At 48.4% G+C, this 20286-nt stretch overlaps 7 protein-coding genes across 7 annotated transcripts; 3 read left to right on the top strand and 4 right to left on the bottom strand.

Annotated features, from left to right (window-relative positions):
• Positions 1 to 9: 9 nt before the first annotated feature.
• DEU56DRAFT_788687 (ras guanine nucleotide exchange factor domain-containing protein) lies at positions 10 to 4733 on the top strand. Its single transcript, XM_041352479.1, has 10 exons — positions 10 to 653; positions 716 to 2042; positions 2094 to 2870; positions 2922 to 3116; positions 3177 to 3342; positions 3389 to 3542; positions 3595 to 3840; positions 3889 to 3978; positions 4025 to 4241; positions 4295 to 4733. The coding sequence occupies exons 1-10, from the start codon at positions 93 to 95 to the stop codon at positions 4600 to 4602; spliced, it is 4041 nt and encodes a 1346-aa protein (XP_041211234.1). The 5' UTR covers positions 10 to 92; the 3' UTR covers positions 4603 to 4733.
• On the bottom strand, positions 4734 to 6892 carry DEU56DRAFT_883443 (uncharacterized protein). Its single transcript, XM_041356138.1, has 5 exons — positions 6235 to 6892; positions 6106 to 6174; positions 5822 to 6051; positions 5118 to 5764; positions 4734 to 5065 (listed from the first exon to the last, which is right to left on the bottom strand). Exons 1-5 carry the CDS (start codon positions 6423 to 6425, stop codon positions 4802 to 4804), a joined length of 1401 nt encoding a protein of 466 aa, XP_041211233.1. The 5' UTR covers positions 6426 to 6892; the 3' UTR covers positions 4734 to 4801.
• DEU56DRAFT_186207 (uncharacterized protein) lies at positions 6738 to 8940 on the bottom strand. Its single transcript, XM_041344969.1, has 2 exons — positions 8608 to 8940; positions 6738 to 8546 (listed from the first exon to the last, which is right to left on the bottom strand). The coding sequence occupies exon 2, from the start codon at positions 8539 to 8541 to the stop codon at positions 7051 to 7053; it is 1491 nt and encodes a 496-aa protein (XP_041211232.1). The 5' UTR covers positions 8542 to 8546; positions 8608 to 8940; the 3' UTR covers positions 6738 to 7050.
• Positions 8941 to 9007: 67 nt separating this feature from the next.
• On the bottom strand, positions 9008 to 10195 carry DEU56DRAFT_870181 (Alpha/Beta hydrolase protein; the record flags this gene model as incomplete). Its single annotated transcript, XM_041355607.1, has 7 exons — positions 9008 to 9147; positions 9200 to 9304; positions 9368 to 9395; positions 9451 to 9562; positions 9619 to 9671; positions 9723 to 9889; positions 9949 to 10195. The coding sequence occupies 7 exons, from the start codon at positions 10193 to 10195 to the stop codon at positions 9008 to 9010; spliced, it is 852 nt and encodes a 283-aa protein (XP_041211231.1).
• Positions 10196 to 11026: 831 nt separating this feature from the next.
• On the top strand, positions 11027 to 12204 carry DEU56DRAFT_788666 (uncharacterized protein). The gene is made up of 4 exons (XM_041352478.1): positions 11027 to 11243; positions 11299 to 11390; positions 11451 to 11543; positions 11594 to 12204. Exons 1-4 carry the CDS (start codon positions 11089 to 11091, stop codon positions 11962 to 11964), a joined length of 711 nt encoding a protein of 236 aa, XP_041211230.1. The 5' UTR covers positions 11027 to 11088; the 3' UTR covers positions 11965 to 12204.
• A 2395-nt stretch (positions 12205 to 14599) lies between these two features.
• DEU56DRAFT_731862 (RlpA-like double-psi beta-barrel-protein domain-containing protein-containing protein) lies at positions 14600 to 15177 on the bottom strand (the record flags this gene model as incomplete). Its single annotated transcript, XM_041348238.1, has 4 exons — positions 14600 to 14694; positions 14748 to 14835; positions 14890 to 15000; positions 15052 to 15177. 4 exons carry the CDS (start codon positions 15175 to 15177, stop codon positions 14600 to 14602), a joined length of 420 nt encoding a protein of 139 aa, XP_041211229.1.
• A 1374-nt stretch (positions 15178 to 16551) lies between these two features.
• Positions 16552 to 20135, top strand: DEU56DRAFT_978924 (uncharacterized protein). The gene is made up of 22 exons (XM_041359727.1): positions 16552 to 16770; positions 16832 to 16888; positions 16946 to 17109; positions 17161 to 17305; positions 17358 to 17425; positions 17471 to 17482; positions 17535 to 17568; positions 17630 to 17706; positions 17752 to 17830; positions 17893 to 17899; positions 17945 to 18174; positions 18231 to 18333; positions 18389 to 18471; positions 18523 to 18616; positions 18673 to 18749; positions 18807 to 18887; positions 18939 to 19032; positions 19081 to 19227; positions 19277 to 19453; positions 19516 to 19638; positions 19687 to 19730; positions 19785 to 20135. Exons 1-22 carry the CDS (start codon positions 16732 to 16734, stop codon positions 19797 to 19799), a joined length of 1950 nt encoding a protein of 649 aa, XP_041211228.1. The 5' UTR covers positions 16552 to 16731; the 3' UTR covers positions 19800 to 20135.
• Positions 20136 to 20286: the final 151 nt, after the last annotated feature.

Here is a 20286-nt window from a genome sequence, read left to right as displayed (position 1 = left end):
CCGTTGTGAGGGCATACGGCTCATCTTAGCTGGCTGGCTCCGCTTCCGCCAATTCATCAGAATTCAGGTTCTCCAGTCTAGTCAACTCTTACATGGCTGCAATCGGCCTTGCCATGTACAGTGGTGTCAACAGTTACCCCTCCCAATCTACAACGATTACTGTCGAACAGGAACAGCAGATTTCACAGCTTCCGGAGGAGCAGTACATCTCCACCTTCTTCTGTCGAGCTCTATATGACTACCAGACACAAGATGCTTCATCTCTCTCATTCCACAAGAATGAAATTATTGAGGTTCTCACCCAGCTCGAGTCAGGCTGGTGGGATGGGCTCCTTGGCGATGAACGGGGATGGTTTCCATCCAATTATGTAGTAGTGATTTCTGATGAAGAGGCAGAGATCGTTCTCTCCAACAATGGCGCTACAACTCAACAAGGGCCTCTCCAGCAAGTACATGAAACGACTCATGATGTCCATTCGAATGACTTCCACTCCCGGGCACAGGACCACCGCTTATCAGACAGTGAATTGCCGCGAAATAAACATGACCTGTCTGTTCCTTCCAACGGTCTTCTTGAATCCCGCAGTGCTGCGGAACACAGCGCGACTTTGTCGAGTGACTTCTGGATGCCCCAAGTCACACAGGATGGTCAGGTGAGCAGAACATTTTGCTTGTTGTGATTCATTACACATCAGACCGACATCTTCTTCTCCAGATTTACTATGTTAACACGCACACGGGCCAGATTTCACGGGATTTACCCATCGAAGGCGACGATGTATCCGCTGGTGAACTTGCTGGACTGGCTTCCTCTCCACCTAGTTCGCGATCAGGCACAAGCGCAGGGCTAGGACTCAGCGCCTTGACGGAACCTTCCGTCCTAGGTTTCGGTGTTCAAAAGCGCTCGGGGACACCTGAGCCTTGGGTAAGACGACTTGCCGATGATGGCATGTCTTACTACTACTGGAATAAGCTCACCGGTCAAGTGAGCTGGACAATTCCAGACGCAGAAGCCGCTGCGCAGAAGGGCAGGAGTCGTGCCCTCACCAGTTCCTCTACCTCATCAGAGTTATTCAATAGTCCGGATGAGGATTCGGTGCCAACGCGATTTCGATCTGATTCAACAACATCCCAAACCCCACATGACAAGAGTCACAGCAAACCGGAGCATGTCAGCGATTCTGAAGATTCCTGTCTCTACTCTCCAGACCATGGTGATTCACCATCAACCAGTGGGCGCTCTCAAAGTGGTCAGGATCTCTTTGCAGACGAATTAGCTCTTAGGAAGCCTTCCGTTGAACTGACTGCAGCCGAGAAAATTGCCCAATCACTCCAGCAATCACTAGCACCACCACCCCCGGACCTCATTTCTGATATCTCTCATGTCGCACATAACGCCATCTCCGCCGTTGTCCAGAAAAACCAATCGCTGGTCGGCGTATCTCGCAGAGCAGAACACGGACAAGTGCTTGACAGCCTCATTAGGGCTGTTGTCATCACCGTCCGTAACCTACTTTACATATCTGCACCACCTGGCCACATACCCAGCAATCTCATACCACGCGATGCCCGTGGACGCCGCGAGACTACTGCATCACAGACGCTTTTGAAACCAGCTCAACGCAAAGTAACCGCCACGTTATCCAAGCTCGTTCTTTCTGCTCGAGCCATGGAGTACGACTCGGGTCCTGCAGCACATGAAACGGCATCTCGTGTTGAGAGCGACGCGGCAGAGCTTGATCGTGCCATCGTAGCATTCGTTGTTGAAGTTCAGCGGTGCCAAAACGAACAACTTGGTGGCGTGGGAGCAAAGCGAATTCAGGGTTGCTTCTCCGCGGTCTACCTTGGGCTGGGGCTAGTTGGTGCTGGGTATGCAGGGACTTGGAGGGGTTTTGGCTGGGTACCGCTGGATGATAACGATGAAGCCCCTCAGAGAATTTTAGATGGCGATGTTTTCTCTGAGTTCAAGACGCACATGGTATCAATGCAAGCGAGGTTCGGAACATTCAACACTGCGCTCAAGACCATCGGCGATGACTCTCGTGAGCGTGTTAGTATTTTATGATGTGATCTATCTGCTGATACATTTTCAGAGCAACGAGTATGGATTGCAGGTCGCGAGCTCCTTTCCGGCCTTTCATCACTCCTGCTATTCGTTGCCAATATTCATATCGCTCGACACGTCGATATCGATGGTTTTTACTCCAACATAGCAGATGCTGAACGTGCTGCTCTGTATACTCAAACCGTGGACAAAGCTCGTTTGCTCACACGCACGCTCGAAGCGGTAGTACAAGCTCTATACGACGACGCAGCTACTCTGCTTCTCTCGATGCAGCGAGTTCGTCGTCTTACTTACAGAACCTCGCGACAAGATCGCGACTTGCAGTGCGAGTACTTAGACGCCATCTCCGTCTCTCTCAAGTCAAATCTCCAATTCCTCATGCAAACCCTTGATACCCTGCTTTCCCTTGGCCACGATCAAGCAGACATGGCACAAGGGGAATACTCAGGTGCAATAGAGTGGCGCATGTCACGTTTAAGCATCATTGACAGCAACTTTGACGCCCGTCCGATGTCGGTCCTCGACCCTGCAGATCCAGAGAGCGAGGACATTGTTGACATCGAAGTTGCTTTTGGTGCGTCTGGAATGAAAAAGTCGGCGGCCATTCTCGGCGACCGAGCGCCAGCATTCCGAAGTCAATCGCAGTTATCTGACACCACCATTACCCTTACCGATCGGTCACTTAGGACGGTGGCCTCGAACTACGATCCCACTACGTCTGTACACACCCTGGTCCCTTCAACATTTGAGAGACCCCAGGATGTCCTTTCGATGAGCGACTCAGCTTCAGTGCTTGACGACGACTGTATGTGACATCTTTTTGTTCTCTCCCTTTCTCGGCTCATGATATGTACAGCTGCAACCACAAGAACAGCAACGAAGATCAAAAAGATCTTTGGCGATGACGCTCCTGAGCACATCATCAGCACAAAGCCCTGGTATCTGCGGCCCGACTACACGAAGAATGACATGATCATCGATGTAGATGGAAGCGTGCGAGCAGGAACTGTCCCAGCTTTGGTCGAACGTCTGACGTCACATGACCCTTCAGGTAAGGGTGCTTCATAACTTATCTGCCTACAGTGTCATATTCAATATCGGGACATTATAGACCCTACATTCATTAAAACATTTTTGATGACGTACAAGTCATTCACCACCCTTGACGACTTTTTCGACCACCTCGTCCGCCGCTTCCGCATCCAAACGCCGGAAGGGCTGAGTCCCGCTGAGTCGGAAGAGTGGAGAAAGCTCAAGCAACATATCATTCAGATGCGGTACGTCGTTGTTGATTCTTCCGCGCTATCCTAACGTGATTTTCAGCGTCCTGAATACTCTGAAGGCCATGGTTTCCGATGAAGATTTCCTTGAGAAAGAGGATACATACATCCTGAATCGAATGAAAGAATTTTTGCAGAACGAGGATGTCAGTAAGATCTTTGCTGCAAAGCAGCTACTTTCACTTGTCGATCGTGCAGTGAGTTCAGCATCGTTAATATGGTCCAGGCTGTTTGACTCAGGCGCTACAGCGTGGAGGAGAGGTCAAGAAGGGCTTGACTCCTACTATGGGCAGTCCACCTCCCTCAATCTTACCCAAGCCCAATAAGAAGTTAAAACTTTTGGACATTGACTCCTTGGAATTGGCACGGCAGTTGACGATTATGGAAAGCTACTTATACCAGAAGATACGGCCAGTGGAATGTTTGCAGCGTTCGCGGGAGCAAAAGACAGACCACAACGATAACATTGCTCGGGTCATCCAGACAAGTAATCGGGTATGGTCCGGCCGTCAAATAATCATCGCATGCTCATAAATTTACCAGATTGCTAACTGGGTAGCCGACTCAGTCCTCATGCACGAGGATTCCAGGAAGCGTTCGGCTATCTTGAAGCAGTTCATAAGTGTGGCCGATGTGAGTGATCTGTATAACTTATTAACGCGATGCTTACTTCCCTCAGCGATGTCGTTCGATGCACAATTACTCGAGCATGGTTGCTATAGTGTCGGGACTGAACTCGCCTCCTATAAGGCGTCTCAAGCGTTCATGGGAGCAAGTGAATGCGCGACATATGGCTCAACTTGGCACATGCGAGATGACCATCGACTCAGGCAAGAACTTCAATAATTATCGTTCAACGCTTGCAAGAGTCTCGCCCCCTTGCGTGCCTTTCATTGGTGAGCTTTGTGCTTTGGTTTTTGGTTGCTAGTGTATTCATTCACACACAAAGGTGTCTTCCTTACTACACTAACATTCATCCAAGATGGAAGCAAGGACACTCTTCCAGGTAATTTGGTGAACTTCCGAAAACGACAGAAAGCTTCGGAGGTGATCCAAGATATTCAGCGCTGGCAAACATTCCCGCATAATTTCAATCCTATTACGAGCGTGCAGACTTATATTGAGGAATCGCTTGCTAAGTTCAGCGAGCAGGTTGATGTAGGCGATTACTTTTGGAACCTCAGTCTGGAACGCGAACCCCGCGAGAGAGAAGACGAGAAGATGGCTCGATTGCTGCAGGAGAGCGGATTTTTGTAAATGGGGACTTACATATGTGTTTTATCTTCATATTATAGTTGTACTCCTACAACTTGCTTAACTTGTTTCTGATGTAAGTACTTATCGATGATCTATATCCAGTTTTGTTGGTGACGCCACGAGCATCCCCAAACTTGAGGCCAGCAAACGCTGTAACTCCAACTGTGGCCTAATCGTGTAATACATATAATCATTCTGACTAACTGCTGATCTCTCCACCCGTGTTTGCATTCCACCTCCGAGCCCTCCGTCTTGCTACGACGTTGCCCTTGTAAAATGTTGTGCGATCGAATCCCGGGCTTAGCACTGTAGATTGCCATCGACGCGCCCCATGCACTACAACAAAATCGGCGGGATCACCAATGCGGGGGACAATCCCATCGCCTTCATCCGCAGATTCACCACTAGTATTTCCCCCGTTTATGACGCCAATGGCTTCTTTAGATGTTATCGACACCGATCGCTGTGATTATCGTCAGATTACGGCAATAACTAATTCCACCCAGTTCACCCACCAAAAGTACTCTCCAGTCTGGTTCTGTGCCAACTTGGAAAAGTGCAACGCCAAGACTAGCGAGCGTGAGGGGATCGAGCGATCCCTGGGGCGTGAAGGCATTCTCAACGTTATTCACAGAAAGCGCAACACGGACTCCGTGCTCGCGATAAACCTGCGGCGCATTGATTGTGCGCCCTGCAAGCGGGACAGGAATTTTCCCGTTAGAATCCGCACGACCCATCATGTAAGTGTCACTTTGCGGTAGTGCGACAATCTCCAACGGTAACGTGTCTGTGGCGCGTTTTAATTCGGCCCACTCTTCGCCCGAAAAGAGCCCCAACCTGGTTGCATGTCCAATAGTAACACGTTTTCCACTACTTCTGCGCCAGGATCGCTGATGCATCTGCTGCAACACATCCCAAACCATCGGAGCGGCATCCGGATCGACATTGTAATCCAGGTGAAAGTCTGCATGTAGGTCGTGTTTTTCAGCGAGAGACAATATGAGTTCGATGTTCTTGAGAGCATGTGCGCGGTCAGGTTCAACCCAAGGCGCAGAGCCGACGACAGAAATGCCTTGGCGAGAAACAGCATCACAAAGCAGATTGTAATTCAGACCGGGTTCTGTTGAAGCGGCAGACTCATAAAGCGCTTCTTGGGCAAAAGCTGAAAACAAATATTAGCACTCCCAAAATGCGGCAAGGGAAGGTAAAGGTAGCAGACCAACTATTTGGATATGACAAACCTCAGCCCATTCTTTGGCTAACTGAAGTCCCATATCTAGACATGTGAATCCCACTGTTGTATCCACCTCAACAAAGGCTCGCATCGCAGTGACACCAGACTCCACGCTCTCTCGGATGAGATAAGTCGCCCTGGCATAAAGATTATCGACATCCTTTGGAAATTCTGCTTTAGCTTTATTTGTTACTTGGAGAGCCTCAGATAAAGATCTTGTACACAGTCAACATTTCAATCATGTCATTTATAAATATGATGTAACGTACCCAGTAATCAAAGGATCACACTGACCAAGTATAAAACACTTGTCGAGGTGAATGTGCGAGTGGCACAGCCTAGACATAGTAGGAAGTCTTCAGACCTGACAGCTAATTCGTAGACAAAGTCAAACTTACGAAGGGATTAACACCCCGCCGTCGGCTTCGATAACTGTTGCTTCATCGTGAGGTATGCATGACCCTGAAGAGGTTATACTCTGCACCCGGCCACCAAGGCAGGCTATGTCCCATGCAGGAGTCTCTGAATGTTGTTCTGCACACGGTAACCGAACGTTGCGTATCACCGTGCCAAAGTTTGAACTCGCCATTATGGTACCCTAGCGCTCGCAGAAATGATCTTACTGGGGGAGGGAGTGCAGACAGAACTTTCTCATGGTCTTGTGCATGTCACTGGCAGTTGGACTTGACCAAGACGGTCCAATAATAGAGACTCGCCTCAGCTGGCTAATCGAAGACGGAAGCGGGAAGCCACAGTACTTGTATCAGACTCGGCAGCGTGTGTTCTCCCGGATGCAATACGTGTTCGACGTGCGATTAGCGAATTGTTCAAGTTAAGCCTGAGGCTTGTTATAAGTGCGACTTGTCGCCCGCACCATCCCTCTTGGCAGACCGGTGGCCTTGAAGTCTTATTACATCGTGACGGCGGCTGATTCCTCCTAAAACTGGCTGTACCCGAGTCTATCTGCGACTACTAGGCCATTCCACGGTACTGTAGGCGTTGAGGATGCTACTTCATACGCTCTCGATTTTGAAGATGGATGTTGTGTGAGTCCGGAGACAGAAAATTCAAAACACAAACTTTCGGTGGTAGAACGGCCGCCAGCGCCGCCTGGCAACGGCCTGGTTACCAGTACCTGCGTTTTATCCTCCATGATGCTTTGCGTTTTACATGGAGGGGAACTGTATACCGATAAAGGCTTGTGACTACTCGGTCTACGATTCGACCCTCAGATCCACTAACGCACCCAGCTTTCCAAGCTGCTTAACCACCTCCCTCCTATCAGATGCGCGGTACCCTGTTACATCGTTCACAATTCTTCTAATCGCCGTCAAATCTCTTGCATCCCCCATCACTTCTGTGCGTTGAAGCTCGTAGCGAATGACGACTACGGGCAGGGACTGCCCTCTCATACGCCGGAGACGCAGCCACTCGGAGAGCTGCGGGAGATAGTAGAATTTCGTCATGGGGGCCATTTCAATTGTCAGCTGCCGTAGGCACGTCCATAACGGAAGTGCTTTCTTGTCGTACGATCCCAATGCAAGTTGCTCAGCAATCTCCCGGACATCGTGGTCAAGCACCACTTCTGTCACATGAGGGAACGCGGTAAAGATAGAGCATATGCTCTTCCCGGGGCCACTGATCGACTGCAGTATATTCTTCATCGTCAGCTTGCGCACGGACGGGAATTTCGGTGTCTGGTCTTGCCGCAGGAAGAGTGCTGGTGAGGAGAAGTCCGGGAGATCGTCTTCCTTCCATGATGCTAGTGAGTCACCATAGACTGCGAGATTGTGTAGCTCTGGTGCAGCGATGGTCCTGAGGATGTTGCTGAGATAGGCTGGCTTCTCTGTGCCCATCATGATGCTGAGGGTTTGGAGAATGGGGAGCGTGACGGGGCACAGTATATCGTCCATCTCTGCATGCCCCACGACGCGCTGGTGCAACTCGAGAGACACGAGATTTCGTGCAGATGACAGGAGGTTGCGTAAAATCGCAAGACTGTTTGGAATATAGCTGCATTTGCTAAGGCTGAGATGTGTCAGGGACGATGCGTCGAAGTGCCAATCTAATATGCTCGGATCACATCCCTCCAATGTCAGCGTCTTCAGCGAAGGAGTGTATGTGCTGGACAGAAACTGAAAGGATTTTTTCACAAAAGTGACCAGCTGACGATTGTGACAGATAATCTCGACCATCTTCAATGCAGGCGCGTGAGGAAGGCCCAGCTCCGACAACACAAAGTTGAAAAGGTCTGTGTTATGGGACTCCTCCTTGATGATTCTGAGGCTCCTCCATCTGTAGCTGCACTCCCGCAAAATTTCGAGACACAACTTGGCTTGGTTACGGACCATAATTGCCTGGCTGTTGACCGACGGGTTATATTGGCGAGGTCGTGCAACGTATAGGACAACATCAACCAGCTCATTCGCAGATCTCTTCACGCATCTTTCGAGATGTTTCCTGAAAAAGGCACCAGGCCTTTGCCCTATCAATATATGCAGGCGTGTCCAGAAACGAGTGGTACTGAGAACAAGTGACCGCCATGCACGACAAACACCTGCAAGTGTCACGTAATCGAGGCCCAGCTTGTTGTCGAGGCTGTATGTGTCGTCTACGACGGCCTGAAAAATGACAAGGAGGAGTTTGCCTGGCAAACGCGATATCGGAAAAATACATTTTTCCTGACGGCCCGAAGTTTCAGCCATCTGTACTGCATTGACGGCGACTCAGCTTGAGAAGGGAAGGGATAGAGAGGAAGCAAGTGTTCTTACCTGCTTTTGCGAAGCGGGTACCAGGACTTTAGTTAGTACCATGATAACACGAGCTTTTGACCTGGCAGATCATGCAGAAGATGAGTTTCACCTCGGGTCCGCAGAGAAACTCTCATGCTGTCATAGGTGGGATCCAACGTAGCGCTCGGCCTATCAAGTGCTCGCCACGAGTCAGCCTCTTGACTGGCAATACGGAGCGGGTGTATTTGTCTCATCGGTTGAGTCAACACACCGGTACCGCAATCAGTAACTGGTTGCAAATGGGCCTGAAATCACTCAGCCGTGCGTGCTTAGCTTGCCTAACGAGATGGGGGGACAAAATAGTGACATAACTTAAGAAGACAACGTTAAACGAATTCGAGTGCGAAACTCGGGACAGTAAACTTCATCACCAAAGACATCATGCCCCTGTTGAAGCCTCCGAGGTCACCAGTAGTGTTTTCTCAAACCACTTCAGGCTCTGATCGAAAGAATTCTCAAACGCCTCCTTGACATCAGGGAATTCTAAAAAAGGCCGGCAGGCAAATCCGTGAACGGTACCTAATAAAGCAAGGTGAAATTGCGCAGCAGTCGTACATCGAACAACACAAACCTTTATAATCCACGAACTCGTAATCGACGAAATCATCCTTCCCTTTACGAGCCGCAAACAGCGCTTCAGACTTGTTGCGCATAGCAGGACTAAACGTCATGTCATCTGTCGTAGTATGATTTGTGAAGTTAGCGTAAGCTGTCTCTCTTCATCCTAACATACTCTGACCTTCGGCACATACCCAGGAAGTAGGGATCTGAAGATGAAATCCATGTAAGCTCTCACCAGTCACCATCAGGGGAAATTCTAACATTAATTGCCTTCACCTCGGCCTCAGAGACCGCTCCGGGGTGGCAAACTATCATGCTATCAAAAATACCAAGTGGGGCCAATCTCACGCCGAGCGCTCCTCCAAAGCAATACCTTGAATGGTTTCCTGAGTAAGATGAGATGCCTTGTTCAGAAACAGCAACTCTTACCCGACAGCGCCAATTTTATCATATTTATGCTGCTCGCGAACCCTCTTGATGAACTGCGAAGAAATCAGGATTGTTATATTCATAAAAAGCGCAAACATCCTAACCGCAGTGGTTCGTGGGTCGACAATTGACGCTCGATTCCGAAAGAAAATCCCACTGCGCGGTAGTAGAATCATGACGGCAAATTTGATCTTGTCCCAGAGAGCCCATGTGCGAGGTCGCTTGGGCATGAGGCTCTCTGTCATCTCATTCGAGTCCAAAATCGGTTCTCCTTCAAGAAATGAGTTCAAGTCAGGACATTTAGACGCTCTGCAAATAGAAATTAAGTACCATTGAAAAGATCCGGGATCCAGACATCACAAGAAAGTTCCTTCGAAAATTTGTCCGCCAAGAGATGCGAGTTCACGAGCGGTAAACCAAAGCCATCACTGAGGAGAAAAATAGCACGACCGCCCTGACGCCCATTAGCATCCCCCGTGCTGGAGGCCAAATAGGCCTTGACGCCATCGATCTCGGTGAACGAGCCCGTGGGTACGCCTTCAAGGATCGATCCTCTGTTGCAATCTGGGCAGCTCATGGTTATGTGTGCTTGACCGTATACCGACTTATATCATAGGGCGGGGCCGTCTGAAACGATTCACGCCCCTTTTTGTGGGTCCCCGGGCCCCGGGCATAATATTCGGTATGTCTGAAGTTGACTAATTAACGCTAGTTAGTATGTACCTTGTATTTCCAAAGATGATTTCCAGTATAAACTTCCCCAAATGAGGGAATTGTGAGGCGATCCTGACTGATTACATAATTAGATAACGGAGTAAATTATTTATAGGAGTGAAAGCGAATTGCTTCCGCGGAATCACCATGGACGATATTCGCTCGTGTCCCCGTTGCAAGTCGTTCATCTAGTCCCAACCTCAGAGTCATAGAATTATCATAGTTATGCCACTTGTCAAAGAAGAAAACGCATGTGGGGTAAACAGCGCAGTGCTAAGCGAGTCGTTGTGCTATCTGTGACACATTCAATTTGTATGCATAGGCGACCGAAGCACAATGTTAGTATTAATAGATCTGAGACCCGGCAGTTCCGGCGTACATTAGGTGGAGTTAACAAGAGCAAGGGTCAGTCTGTCTGTCATTCATGTTTTTATTTTACGGGGTTGTGATCAACCAAAGTCCCATGGGGCACAACGAACATTCTGAACGTTTAACATCCACCACCATCCCCCACTGTCGAACCGACTATGCGGGAACTTGAGAGCAATTAGTGACGTGTAACAGGGTGTAACATTCAAATGAAAGCCTCACGCTAAGTGATGCTAGTAATGAGTTCAGGGCGCGATGCTATTGATTACCTAACTATTTTTCTCACGGCTGCTATGTTAATAACATGTCTTAACCAATTCCAGAGTCTGGTGAAGCTGCTCAGGCCTCCAGTTGCCCGCCCTTACCTTGGGTTCAGATTTCTACAAGATGTTTGCGTTCACGACCCTCTTATGCACCATCTCGTCTCTCGCATTATTGGCACTCTCACTGCCATTGAAGTTGAGGGATGTAGTAGATCCGCCCATCACCAGTCCAACGGCGGGCACTGTATGGCACGTTGGAGATAAGCAACTGGTGACTTGGTAAGTGTGTACACCCGGGTGTTTCGGATCCCTCTGAATAAAGCATTTATCGCAGGAGTACTAGCGGTTTGTCTTCCAATATTACCAACCCTGTTGGGATGCTGGTTCTAGGATACTCGTACAACAACAGCGAGAACCTGATGTTGGGTGAGTCAACCATGACGTGAAGTGCTTTGCTTGTATTGTTACTCAATGAAATATTTTTAGATTCACCGCTTGCAACGAACATCAATTATACGCTCGGTCAAGTTTTGATAACCGTCCCGGATGTGGAGACACGAGAAGATTATATCGTCGTTTGTAAGTATTGGATGTCTGTGCGAGAGGTAGCTCTAATAATTTTGATCAAGTGTTTGGGGACTCTGGCAATGCTAGTCCAGAATTCACTATCATCAACGATAGCTCATCTTCGTCCGCCTCTGCGCCATCTACATCTTCTTCGGTTCAGTTGACCACACCTGGTACGAGCGCGTCCCCTACAACCCAAACTCCAACGGAAACCACCACGACCTCAAATTCTGTTAATTCGACTCCCACGACAACTTCTGGCATAACACCTGCAGCCGGGGTAACCACGCCAACTTTAAGTTCTGGTATAACCTCAGTTATCACGTCGACTGCAACGCCAACGCAAACCACACTCACGGGTGCTGCATGGAGAAACCATGCGTCAGGCGCGTCAATTATGCTCGCCCTGGTATCGCTGGTCTACATCTTCTAGTCACCACGAGCTTCGATTGACATTGGACACATTTCTAAGATGACACGTTAATGATGATTGTGATTTAGTATTCATGAACTCTTGCTTACTCATTTTCCATTGTACTACTTTGACGACGAAGGTGGATCTACGACACATACTTGGTTAGCATTCAATCACTCTACTCTAGCACCCCTCACGATATCACAATTATTGGAACTCTGTGCATGATTTACATGAATGTAGCAAATTTTTGGTTATTGGAATGGTGATCCGTTGGCGGAGTCGCGAGACAGGTGCATCGCTGGATGATTTATCCGTTCGAAGTCAATTGTGGAAGTATTTCGCTGCTTCCCACATGAGTTTTTGGGTTCCAGGTGTCAAGGCCACGCAACTTAAACATTCATCATGAGGCGTGTTATATTCAAGGAAGTAAGAAACGATTCGCCATGCAACACTTGGCTCTGGTTCAACTCTGTGAAATTGCGCATCAGCACCAGATGAGGCCAAACCCTCATAGTGTGATTCAAGGTACAACCTCCACGGTCGGAAGGAGTCAGTCGATCGTCAAGTGCCTGAGCGACTCGAGGACGGACATGATGCTTCCATTTGTACGACTTTCGGCGACGAATGTGGATCTAGGGGCACACACATACTTGGTTCGCATTCTATGACTCCGTACTCAGAAATCGACAGCCTAGAAGCACTCCTCACCATTATCGGCACACCATGCGCAAGATTTTCATTTGGATGTAATGGATCTTGGTTTTGCAGCTTCGAAGAACGCCCCTGTTGGTTGAGTCGCGGTTCCTGGCGGGAACTGCTGGAGGATGATCAATGCTGCATGCCTTCCAAGTTAAACGTTGCTCCAAATTCATCGAAGGGAAATCAGGTCCCGCTCCTGTTTTTTTCAGGGGGGAAGGTTATAATGGGTATAAAGAGGCGACGATATTCGAATGACAGGTTCACCCAACTTGAGCTTCGACATTCGTCATGGAGAATGCATCGTGCCAAAACGCAATGCAAGAGTTGCTCGGTCTCCGTAATTGCATACCAGGCTGGGCACCAAATGAAATTGGGCATGACTTCTTGCACTTGCAGTGCGAGGAACGAGGGCTAGACCGTGACGATGGTCGAGTGCTTGAACCACTCGAGAACGGACATGCATTTATCAAGATCATTCAACGATTCAAGCCACACGCTATATATGGATTAGACGGTCACTTGCTGCTAGTATGAGGGCTTTCCAGACTGGTAGAAGGAAAGGAAGGGAGGGGAGGAGAAAATGAGGCCCTTCTTAGAAACGGGCGCGCGCACTAATGATGACGTGCTATATGACCTTCATCTCGCAATGATGAGCATGTTGCTCTCCGCATGGTGCGCCTTCATATGCATATGTAGTTCCCAGCAGAGACGTTCTTCGCTAGCAGGCTCGAGACCATTCAGGGAAATGAAGTGTAATGCCGTTCGGGATATGAACACTCGAGGGGCGCCTAGGGCTACCTAGGACATGGATACCTTCCGATGACGCAACACCTTCCAGAGCATCCGATGAGTCTGGTATCTTCGACCTCATTTCCGTGATCTCCGTTCTTTTCTTCGCTTGATATCCCAGAAGAGATGGAACAATTCTAGGTGCAAACTTTCACCAGCTTCCTCAGGCTTCCTCTTGTTCCCAGCTGCGAGAGTAGACAAGAAAAGGTCCACGACTGTCGGATATGCCGTGGTTTTCAGAGAAACCGCTGCCATGCTGCCAAACTGAGGTAGATCGTGGATGAAGGTGTTATACCATTATTGCAAGACTCGGTGAAATAAAGCAGTCGCCGAGGCGTAAGTCTTGGCGAGCGTGCATCAGGGTGTCACGAGCGCTTGATGTCCCCGCGGTCGCGGTGAGGCTAGCCGTATTTTCATTATGGTGTCTCCGACACTCACGGAAAACGTCGGCCGTCGGCTTCAGGTCGGATAAGATACGAGGCTGTGCACAACACACGTCTAACGCGTGCAGATAACAGCCAGGATCTATATCAGCCATCATCGCGGCATTGCGAAGGCACGGCGATCGGGCAGGCTCAAGCACTTATGCATCGTGGTTTGATTCATGGAAGGCGAACTGCTTGGGATATTTAGTGCTAACGACATTTAGCGATCAATATTTGAGAGACCAAGGATTCTACATACATTACAGGCAAATTGGGACCTGCGATATGAGTTGTTTGGTCTTCGTTTATACCGTGCTGTGAGCATATCCTCGGCTCTTCGAGTCGCAAGGGCGAGGAGCCCAGCGACTTATTTGAATTGTTAATTATGGCGGTGTTGACTCTCAAAGTGTAAGTCGTTCATGAGCCACACCCATTTTATATAGGTGCTGATAATCAGTAGGTATCATATGTAGATCAGATGCCAATCGGATTACTAGAAACAACACGGGATACTTATGTACATATGGTCAAGAAAAGATAGTAGACTCCCAGAGTCCTGCAGTTATAGTTGTAGGTGATAGAGCGCAACAGAAATATCATTAATAATACAAAAGATGAATACGTTCTTCCTGATCCCCTTCCTGACGAAGAGGATATACCGTCTATCATGATAATCTAAAGAATCGTGAAGGAAATCGTAAGGAAATCGTATCCCCCATGGGGGTAACGGCGCGCAGTTAAGGCGACCAGTCCTTGCTCATAAAGTGCCATGAAATTGGAATTTCACCGGTGTCGAGTGTGCTTAGTTCTTCAAATAGGCCAGGGGACATGTCTGTGAAATGGATTTAACAGGTACGCGAATGAACCCCAGAATTGACAGCATACCTAGGCTACCTGAGCCACAAGACTCGCATTCATCACGCGTTTTCCCGTACGCGCTCTGTCCGTTGTCGGTATTGGTGATGTGAATCCACTACGAGCGATAAGCATCCAATGTCCGAATTGCATGAATAGGAAACGGGCCTACCTGATTGCAGTTTGATCCACTGCCATAGATCTGGGCAGAAATTGCGACTATAGGATCACTATCTTGATCCGTATATCCGCATGCTCCTGTGCCAACTTCAAACCAGGTACCCTTTGTTGAAGAAATTAGCAACCAGAAAACAACTATCCCTCATTAACGCACATCGCCTGTATGTGTGGTGCGCTTTTCAATTGATACTGTCGCAATCCCATTTAGCCGTATTGGCGCAGCCAGAACGGTGAAGATAATCGTGCATAGCGTGATCAAGACAGTTGTTAGTCTATACATGTCGTTGGTCAGTGAGGGAACAAGATGTCAAGTGCGTGAATAAGACGTTAGGGGGGATGGAGCTCTACTCGCGCTTGCTTCGGTGTGCGGGTCTGCGGGCCCTTATATACCTGGAGGCAGGCTTTTACCTCACACCAGACATGCCCTTCAGGAAATTTGATTGCTGTGCCAGTTATAGATTGTCCCGCACTGGAGTCGCGTTGTCTAGAGAAGAAAAAGAGGGTTACGCGGTATACGTACTTCGAAAACAACGTACATCGGAAGAGTTTGGGCAAATTATTGTTTCCGAGTCGAGGGCCAAACGAAAATCACGGCAAGCTCGAGCACAGGTAAGTATGCAAGATCACACACGACGACAGTCATGCCGTCAGGCTAAGGTGTACACCCGTCTGATCTTAGGTGATGCGTATGAAGGCTGTTACTTACTATTAGCTGATCTGCCCTCGTGTACTAAAATTTAAGGGAGATTTGACTTGAATATTGCTTCAAGAAGTCATTTTGTGTTCCCACGCATCTAATTTTTTGTTTTCCACTCCGGCCGTCTTGTCTCCGCAAATCGGCCCAGCTTCCCCGCACCTCGTTGTTTACTTCGCTCTCGGCCTCCCACATACCGAATTCTCACCGCGGGGATTGCTCTCCAATAAGCGATGCGGAGGCAACTCCTCGGTACCATCGCCGTCCGTCAGACCTATTCATGATTATTTATCTGCTCTTTTGACCAAACTAGAGCTCCTCACTTCGGTGGCGACTTCCATACCGTGCAGGTTTGATGGGCCGTCGCATCAGCATTGGTAGAGTTCCATAGTTCTTGTTACCAACATTTTCTCGCTTCTTAAAACCGTTTCTATCGACGCACAGAACACACGAGCGCACCCTGCTACTGTGTACATCCCGGAAACTGGGGTGCGGACATCTACGGCGGTATGTTTCACGGACCGGTGGAATTTGGAAACTGTCACAGCCAGCGGAAGCATTATCGTTTCCCAGACATGCTTGGCAATTTCTGTCTGGTGACAATAAAGACAAAAGGCAACCCTCTTTTACCAGCACGCTATGGTGACTTGGACTGTCCAAAAACACATGAGACATTGTAGCCCGGTTCAAGCTTCAAGCTGGCTTCAAGCTTTGTAGCGGATCATCGACATGTTTCTGTCATGTGATTATCATCTAATTTAATTACCGCCCCACGTTTCATGATGGTACTGATGGGCCATGATGGTGGGTGAACCTGAAGGTAAAATCGCTTGTATGCATCGTGCCTCGATTGAGTGCAGTTTCATGGACTATATCGTCCCTGTCGTGACTTTATTAGCATATATTGTGAGAGATGGTGCGACGGTGATGTTTTTACACACGAATTTTGCTGCGCGATCACTTAGATACGTTGGATTTGAAACATAGCATACTACGACCCTTTTCTGGGTATGTACAGAGTCCAGACTCGGCCGCGTATTACGGCCGTTCCGTTCTCAAGCGCTACACTTGCTCTTCACCTGACCACTCGAGGTGTGCTAAGTTCTGCCCGCAAATCCAACAACAGACACTTTGAAAGAAATGCAGAGACAAAGCAACAGCTATGGTCAATTAATGCCTGTAACCTGCTAAATTCGCTGTCAAGCATCGCATTCATTGCTGACGTTTTTCTCATGATCAGGACCAGGTAGACCGCATCTCCAATCTTTTTGACGCCCACCTTGATCTATTAGCCGATGTGCGTCTTCAGGGTCTCGAAAATTTCGACAGTTGAACACATCTTTTTGACTCACAGGCCCGCGAACTGTACCGCGATAGAGCAGTGCTGGAACGCGAGTATGGACTAAAGTTGAAGCAATTGGCGAAGAAGGCAAGTGAAAAGAAGAACAAGAATGCACTGTTACTGGTCGTCGGAGACAATCCCACCAAGGCTTGCTCGGAAAGTATGAATCAACAGAAGCAGGTCATTTCTTCCCAATTTTGACCAGGTACTCATATTTTCGATGGCAGCACCCTCAATCATGCATACTCCGAGATCTTGTCATCGATTTCAACTTCTGCTCAGGACCATATCAACTTAGCGGAGGCATTGACATCTCAAGTTATGGAACCTCTAAAAGCTGTTGAGCGTCGCAACGATGATTACAAGAAAAAGGTTTCCAATATTGTTGTGGAAAGTCTACTATGCCTGCTGACGATTTACGTAGCAAATGCAGATCTATCACAAGATTCTGGCTGGACGCGATAAGATCTATGCTGAACGCATCAAGGCAAGGTGATAAGTTGATCTCATACTGCACGTTTAACAATTATGATACAGAGCAAGCAAAAAGTGAGATCTTGGGCGCCATGGTGTAACTATTCTGACCACAGCGTGCATCAAGTATGACGTCGACTGCGCCGAGGTTGAAGTTTATCGTCAGAAGCAGGTAAGGAAGCTCCTCAAGAATATTCTCACGGTCATAAATACCTTCTCAAGTCTGTTCACGATCGACACGCGGAGCGCTCAGCAAGACAGTATGATCAGCAGAGGCTTGACATGCTCAATAGCAAGAAGTACGTGCCGAAAAACGCGTAGAACACTTATACAATTTCCAGCAGTGTCTATATCATCTCAACTGCAACTGCCAACAGCGTGAAAACAAAGTTCTATACCGAGGACCTGCCAAGTCTTGAGGATGTGAGTTAAATATATGCTTATTCGGTACATCGTTTTGCTGACGAACCTTATATCATATCAAGTCTTTCCGTGAGCAGCTACCACTGGGCACATACTTCAGCTAACTGTCTGCAGAGGAGTTACAGACTCGGCTAGTGACGGATTTTGTTGCCGTTGTGACAGAGGCCCACAATATCCAATTGTCACACGAAGATATTCTGAAGGACCGTCTTGCAACCGTTAGCGCCGCTTTGATCGAAGTCCAACCCGATAAGGACCAAGCGCTTTTCATAGAATCCAACATCCGTCCATTCAGCGTACCCGACGACTGGGTATTTGAATCATGTTCGAACCATTACGATACGGTGGGCCTGACTGGCTTCAGTTCCGTGCACGGCGTTAAGGAGCATGTGATTTACAGGGAGATATGTGCATTGATTCGGCTCCCAAGGTGGTCCTACAAAATAAACTCGCCCGCTCGCGCGCCAAATTGAGAGAACTGAAACCTGCGCTCGAAAAAAAACGTAAGTGAAATCTTGCGCCACGGACCGCTGGACGCACTCACCCTTGTGAGTACAGGGACCGACGCCGAGAATTATCGTGGCCTGCTTACAGATTACGCCGCCGATAATACACCTGGAGATGTGGGTGATGCCATGAACGTGCGTAGTCATGATGTGCGGACAATGGGTTCCTTTCTGAGTCTTACGCAGAGATACCTTGATACTGCCCACGAGGTCACTGACCTTTCTACCTCAGCGTGTGTCCTAAACTCAGAAATAAATATAATCGCGGATGTCCTTGGGGGTAAGTAACCTACTAGACGAACATGATGCATGCATCAATTAATGTCAATGTGCAAGGTGACGAGGGAGGTTCAAGCCCCCACGTTTTCAAGAGCTCGGCCTTTTCGATACCCACAACATGCGGGTATTGTAAGGTATGATCAAGAAGTTGGTGGATGCGTGCCCATGATGTTTGACCAACAACCGCCTAGGTATCGATCTGGGGCCTAAGTAAGCAGGGAAAGACATGTAAAAGTTGTGGCTTATCAGTGCACTCTAAATGCGAGTTAAATGTGATTTCATTCTCCCAACCATGTAAGGAGGCCGCTGATCATCATCGCTAGGTACCCGCGGAGTGCAGTAATATTCACGGTGATTACAGAACCTCGGAAATTCTGCAGTCTCCCTCTTCTGTCGTTTCTATATCGGAAAGTAGATGTGGGTGAATGGATCAACCAAATAACAGGACTTACAGAACATCCGCAGCACCAGTATCCGCCGGCTCCAAAGAAACACCACTCCCATCTTCTTCTGTGCCACCCAATGCATCACCACATGTGGAAGAAAGCGATCGATTGGCTCGTGTTATCTTCGATTTCGCGGCGTCCTCGTCCTTCGAATTGAATGTGACAGGTCTGTGTGGGACACGTCCCCGTCTTGCACGTGCTGATGTGGTTTCAAGAGGGCGCTATTGTGCGTGTGCTAGAGGAAGACGATGGTTCCGGATGGGTGAAGGTGGCTGGCTCCAATGGTGAGAAAGGGCTGGTCCCTGCAACCTATCTGGAAGATGCAGGCGGACGGCCATTTGAAAACTCTGAACTCTCTCAACAAAGTTCTCAGCAAGCGTCAGGCATATACGGTACGAGTACCGCCTATTTTCTAGTACGATTAGTTATTTTCTCACTGTTACCTGGTAAATAGTACGGGCTCTCTATGACTATCAAGCTCAAGAACCGGAAGAGCTTACGATAAATGAGGGGGACTTTGTTGAGCTATCTTCTGGGACAAAGGGAGGTCAAAATTATGCGGACGGCTGGTGGGAAGGTATTGGATGGCCTGACCTTCATTTCAATTGACTGATTATAATTTTAGGGTTTTCCAGAGACGGGAAGAAGGGGATATTTCCCAGTAATTATGTACGTGGGCCTGGTTGTCAGATCAAGAACATAAAGTTGCTGAACATGTGTCAGGTGGATTTAGCTTGATTATTTCGCAACGGTGCCATCGCTGCCGTCAGTTGACAATACATCAATCACGATTTCGAAAACCCTGGGTACATACATACCACATGATAACCACCGATTTCTATCTCCGTATTTCAGAACCAGCTGCACTACCTCCTTCATTTAAGGCCCATCAGATATTGTATCTCGCTATTCTAGTAGAGGGTTCGCGCCTGATCGCCACCGCCTGCTCGGAGTTCATTGTTTCGTAGTTTTCCAGGTGGCAGACTAATGATGGAGGAGTTTCAAAGTACCCAGTGGGGATGATTTCTGAAAGAACGGCTATGTACCTTCAACGATTTGGGTTTACATATGAGCAGGTCTGGCAAGTCAGTATCACAGGACTGGTATGGTAGGGTATGGTTTGGGTCGGCTGTGGCCGAGGTCCTGGAATGCCGTCAATGGACCCTATTGTACGTTACAATGCGCCAGCGACATGAAGTTATGACAGTCATTCACAAATTTAGCT

This window comes from Suillus clintonianus, assembly GCF_016758775.1.
Source record: "Suillus clintonianus strain FC179 chromosome Unknown DEU56scaffold_17, whole genome shotgun sequence".
NCBI lineage: Eukaryota > Fungi > Basidiomycota > Agaricomycetes > Boletales > Suillaceae > Suillus > Suillus clintonianus.
Note: the sequence above shows the minus strand (reverse complement) of the source record. Positions and strands in the feature narration are given on the sequence as shown.

Coding starts and splice junctions, on each gene's coding strand:
- DEU56DRAFT_788666 (XM_041352478.1), top strand. CDS start 11,089: ATGTTTGCGTTCACGACCCTCTTATGCACCATCTCGTCTCTCGCATTA. Junction 11,391..11,450: donor CAGCGAGAACCTGATGTTGG/GTGAGTCAACCA, acceptor AAATATTTTTAG/ATTCACCGCTTGCAACGAAC. Junction 11,544..11,593: donor AGAAGATTATATCGTCGTTT/GTAAGTATTGGA, acceptor ATTTTGATCAAG/TGTTTGGGGACTCTGGCAAT.
- DEU56DRAFT_883443 (XM_041356138.1), bottom strand. CDS start 6,425: ATGGCGAGTTCAAACTTTGGCACGGTGATACGCAACGTTCGGTTACCG. Junction 6,175..6,234: donor GGCGGGGTGTTAATCCCTTC/GTAAGTTTGACT, acceptor TACTATGTCTAG/GCTGTGCCACTCGCACATTC. Junction 6,052..6,105: donor TGTGATCCTTTGATTACTGG/GTACGTTACATC, acceptor ACTGTGTACAAG/ATCTTTATCTGAGGCTCTCC.
- DEU56DRAFT_788687 (XM_041352479.1), top strand. CDS start 93: ATGGCTGCAATCGGCCTTGCCATGTACAGTGGTGTCAACAGTTACCCC. Junction 3,343..3,388: donor CAACATATCATTCAGATGCG/GTACGTCGTTGT, acceptor CGTGATTTTCAG/CGTCCTGAATACTCTGAAGG. Junction 3,841..3,888: donor TCATCCAGACAAGTAATCGG/GTATGGTCCGGC, acceptor TAAATTTACCAG/ATTGCTAACTGGGTAGCCGA.
- DEU56DRAFT_978924 (XM_041359727.1), top strand. CDS start 16,732: ATGCAGAGACAAAGCAACAGCTATGGTCAATTAATGCCT. Junction 18,175..18,230: donor GTTCGAACCATTACGATACG/GTGGGCCTGACT, acceptor TGTGATTTACAG/GGAGATATGTGCATTGATTC. Junction 18,888..18,938: donor ACTCTAAATGCGAGTTAAAT/GTGATTTCATTC, acceptor CATCATCGCTAG/GTACCCGCGGAGTGCAGTAA.
- DEU56DRAFT_186207 (XM_041344969.1), bottom strand. CDS start 8,541: ATGGCTGAAACTTCGGGCCGTCAGGAAAAATGTATTTTTCCGATATCG.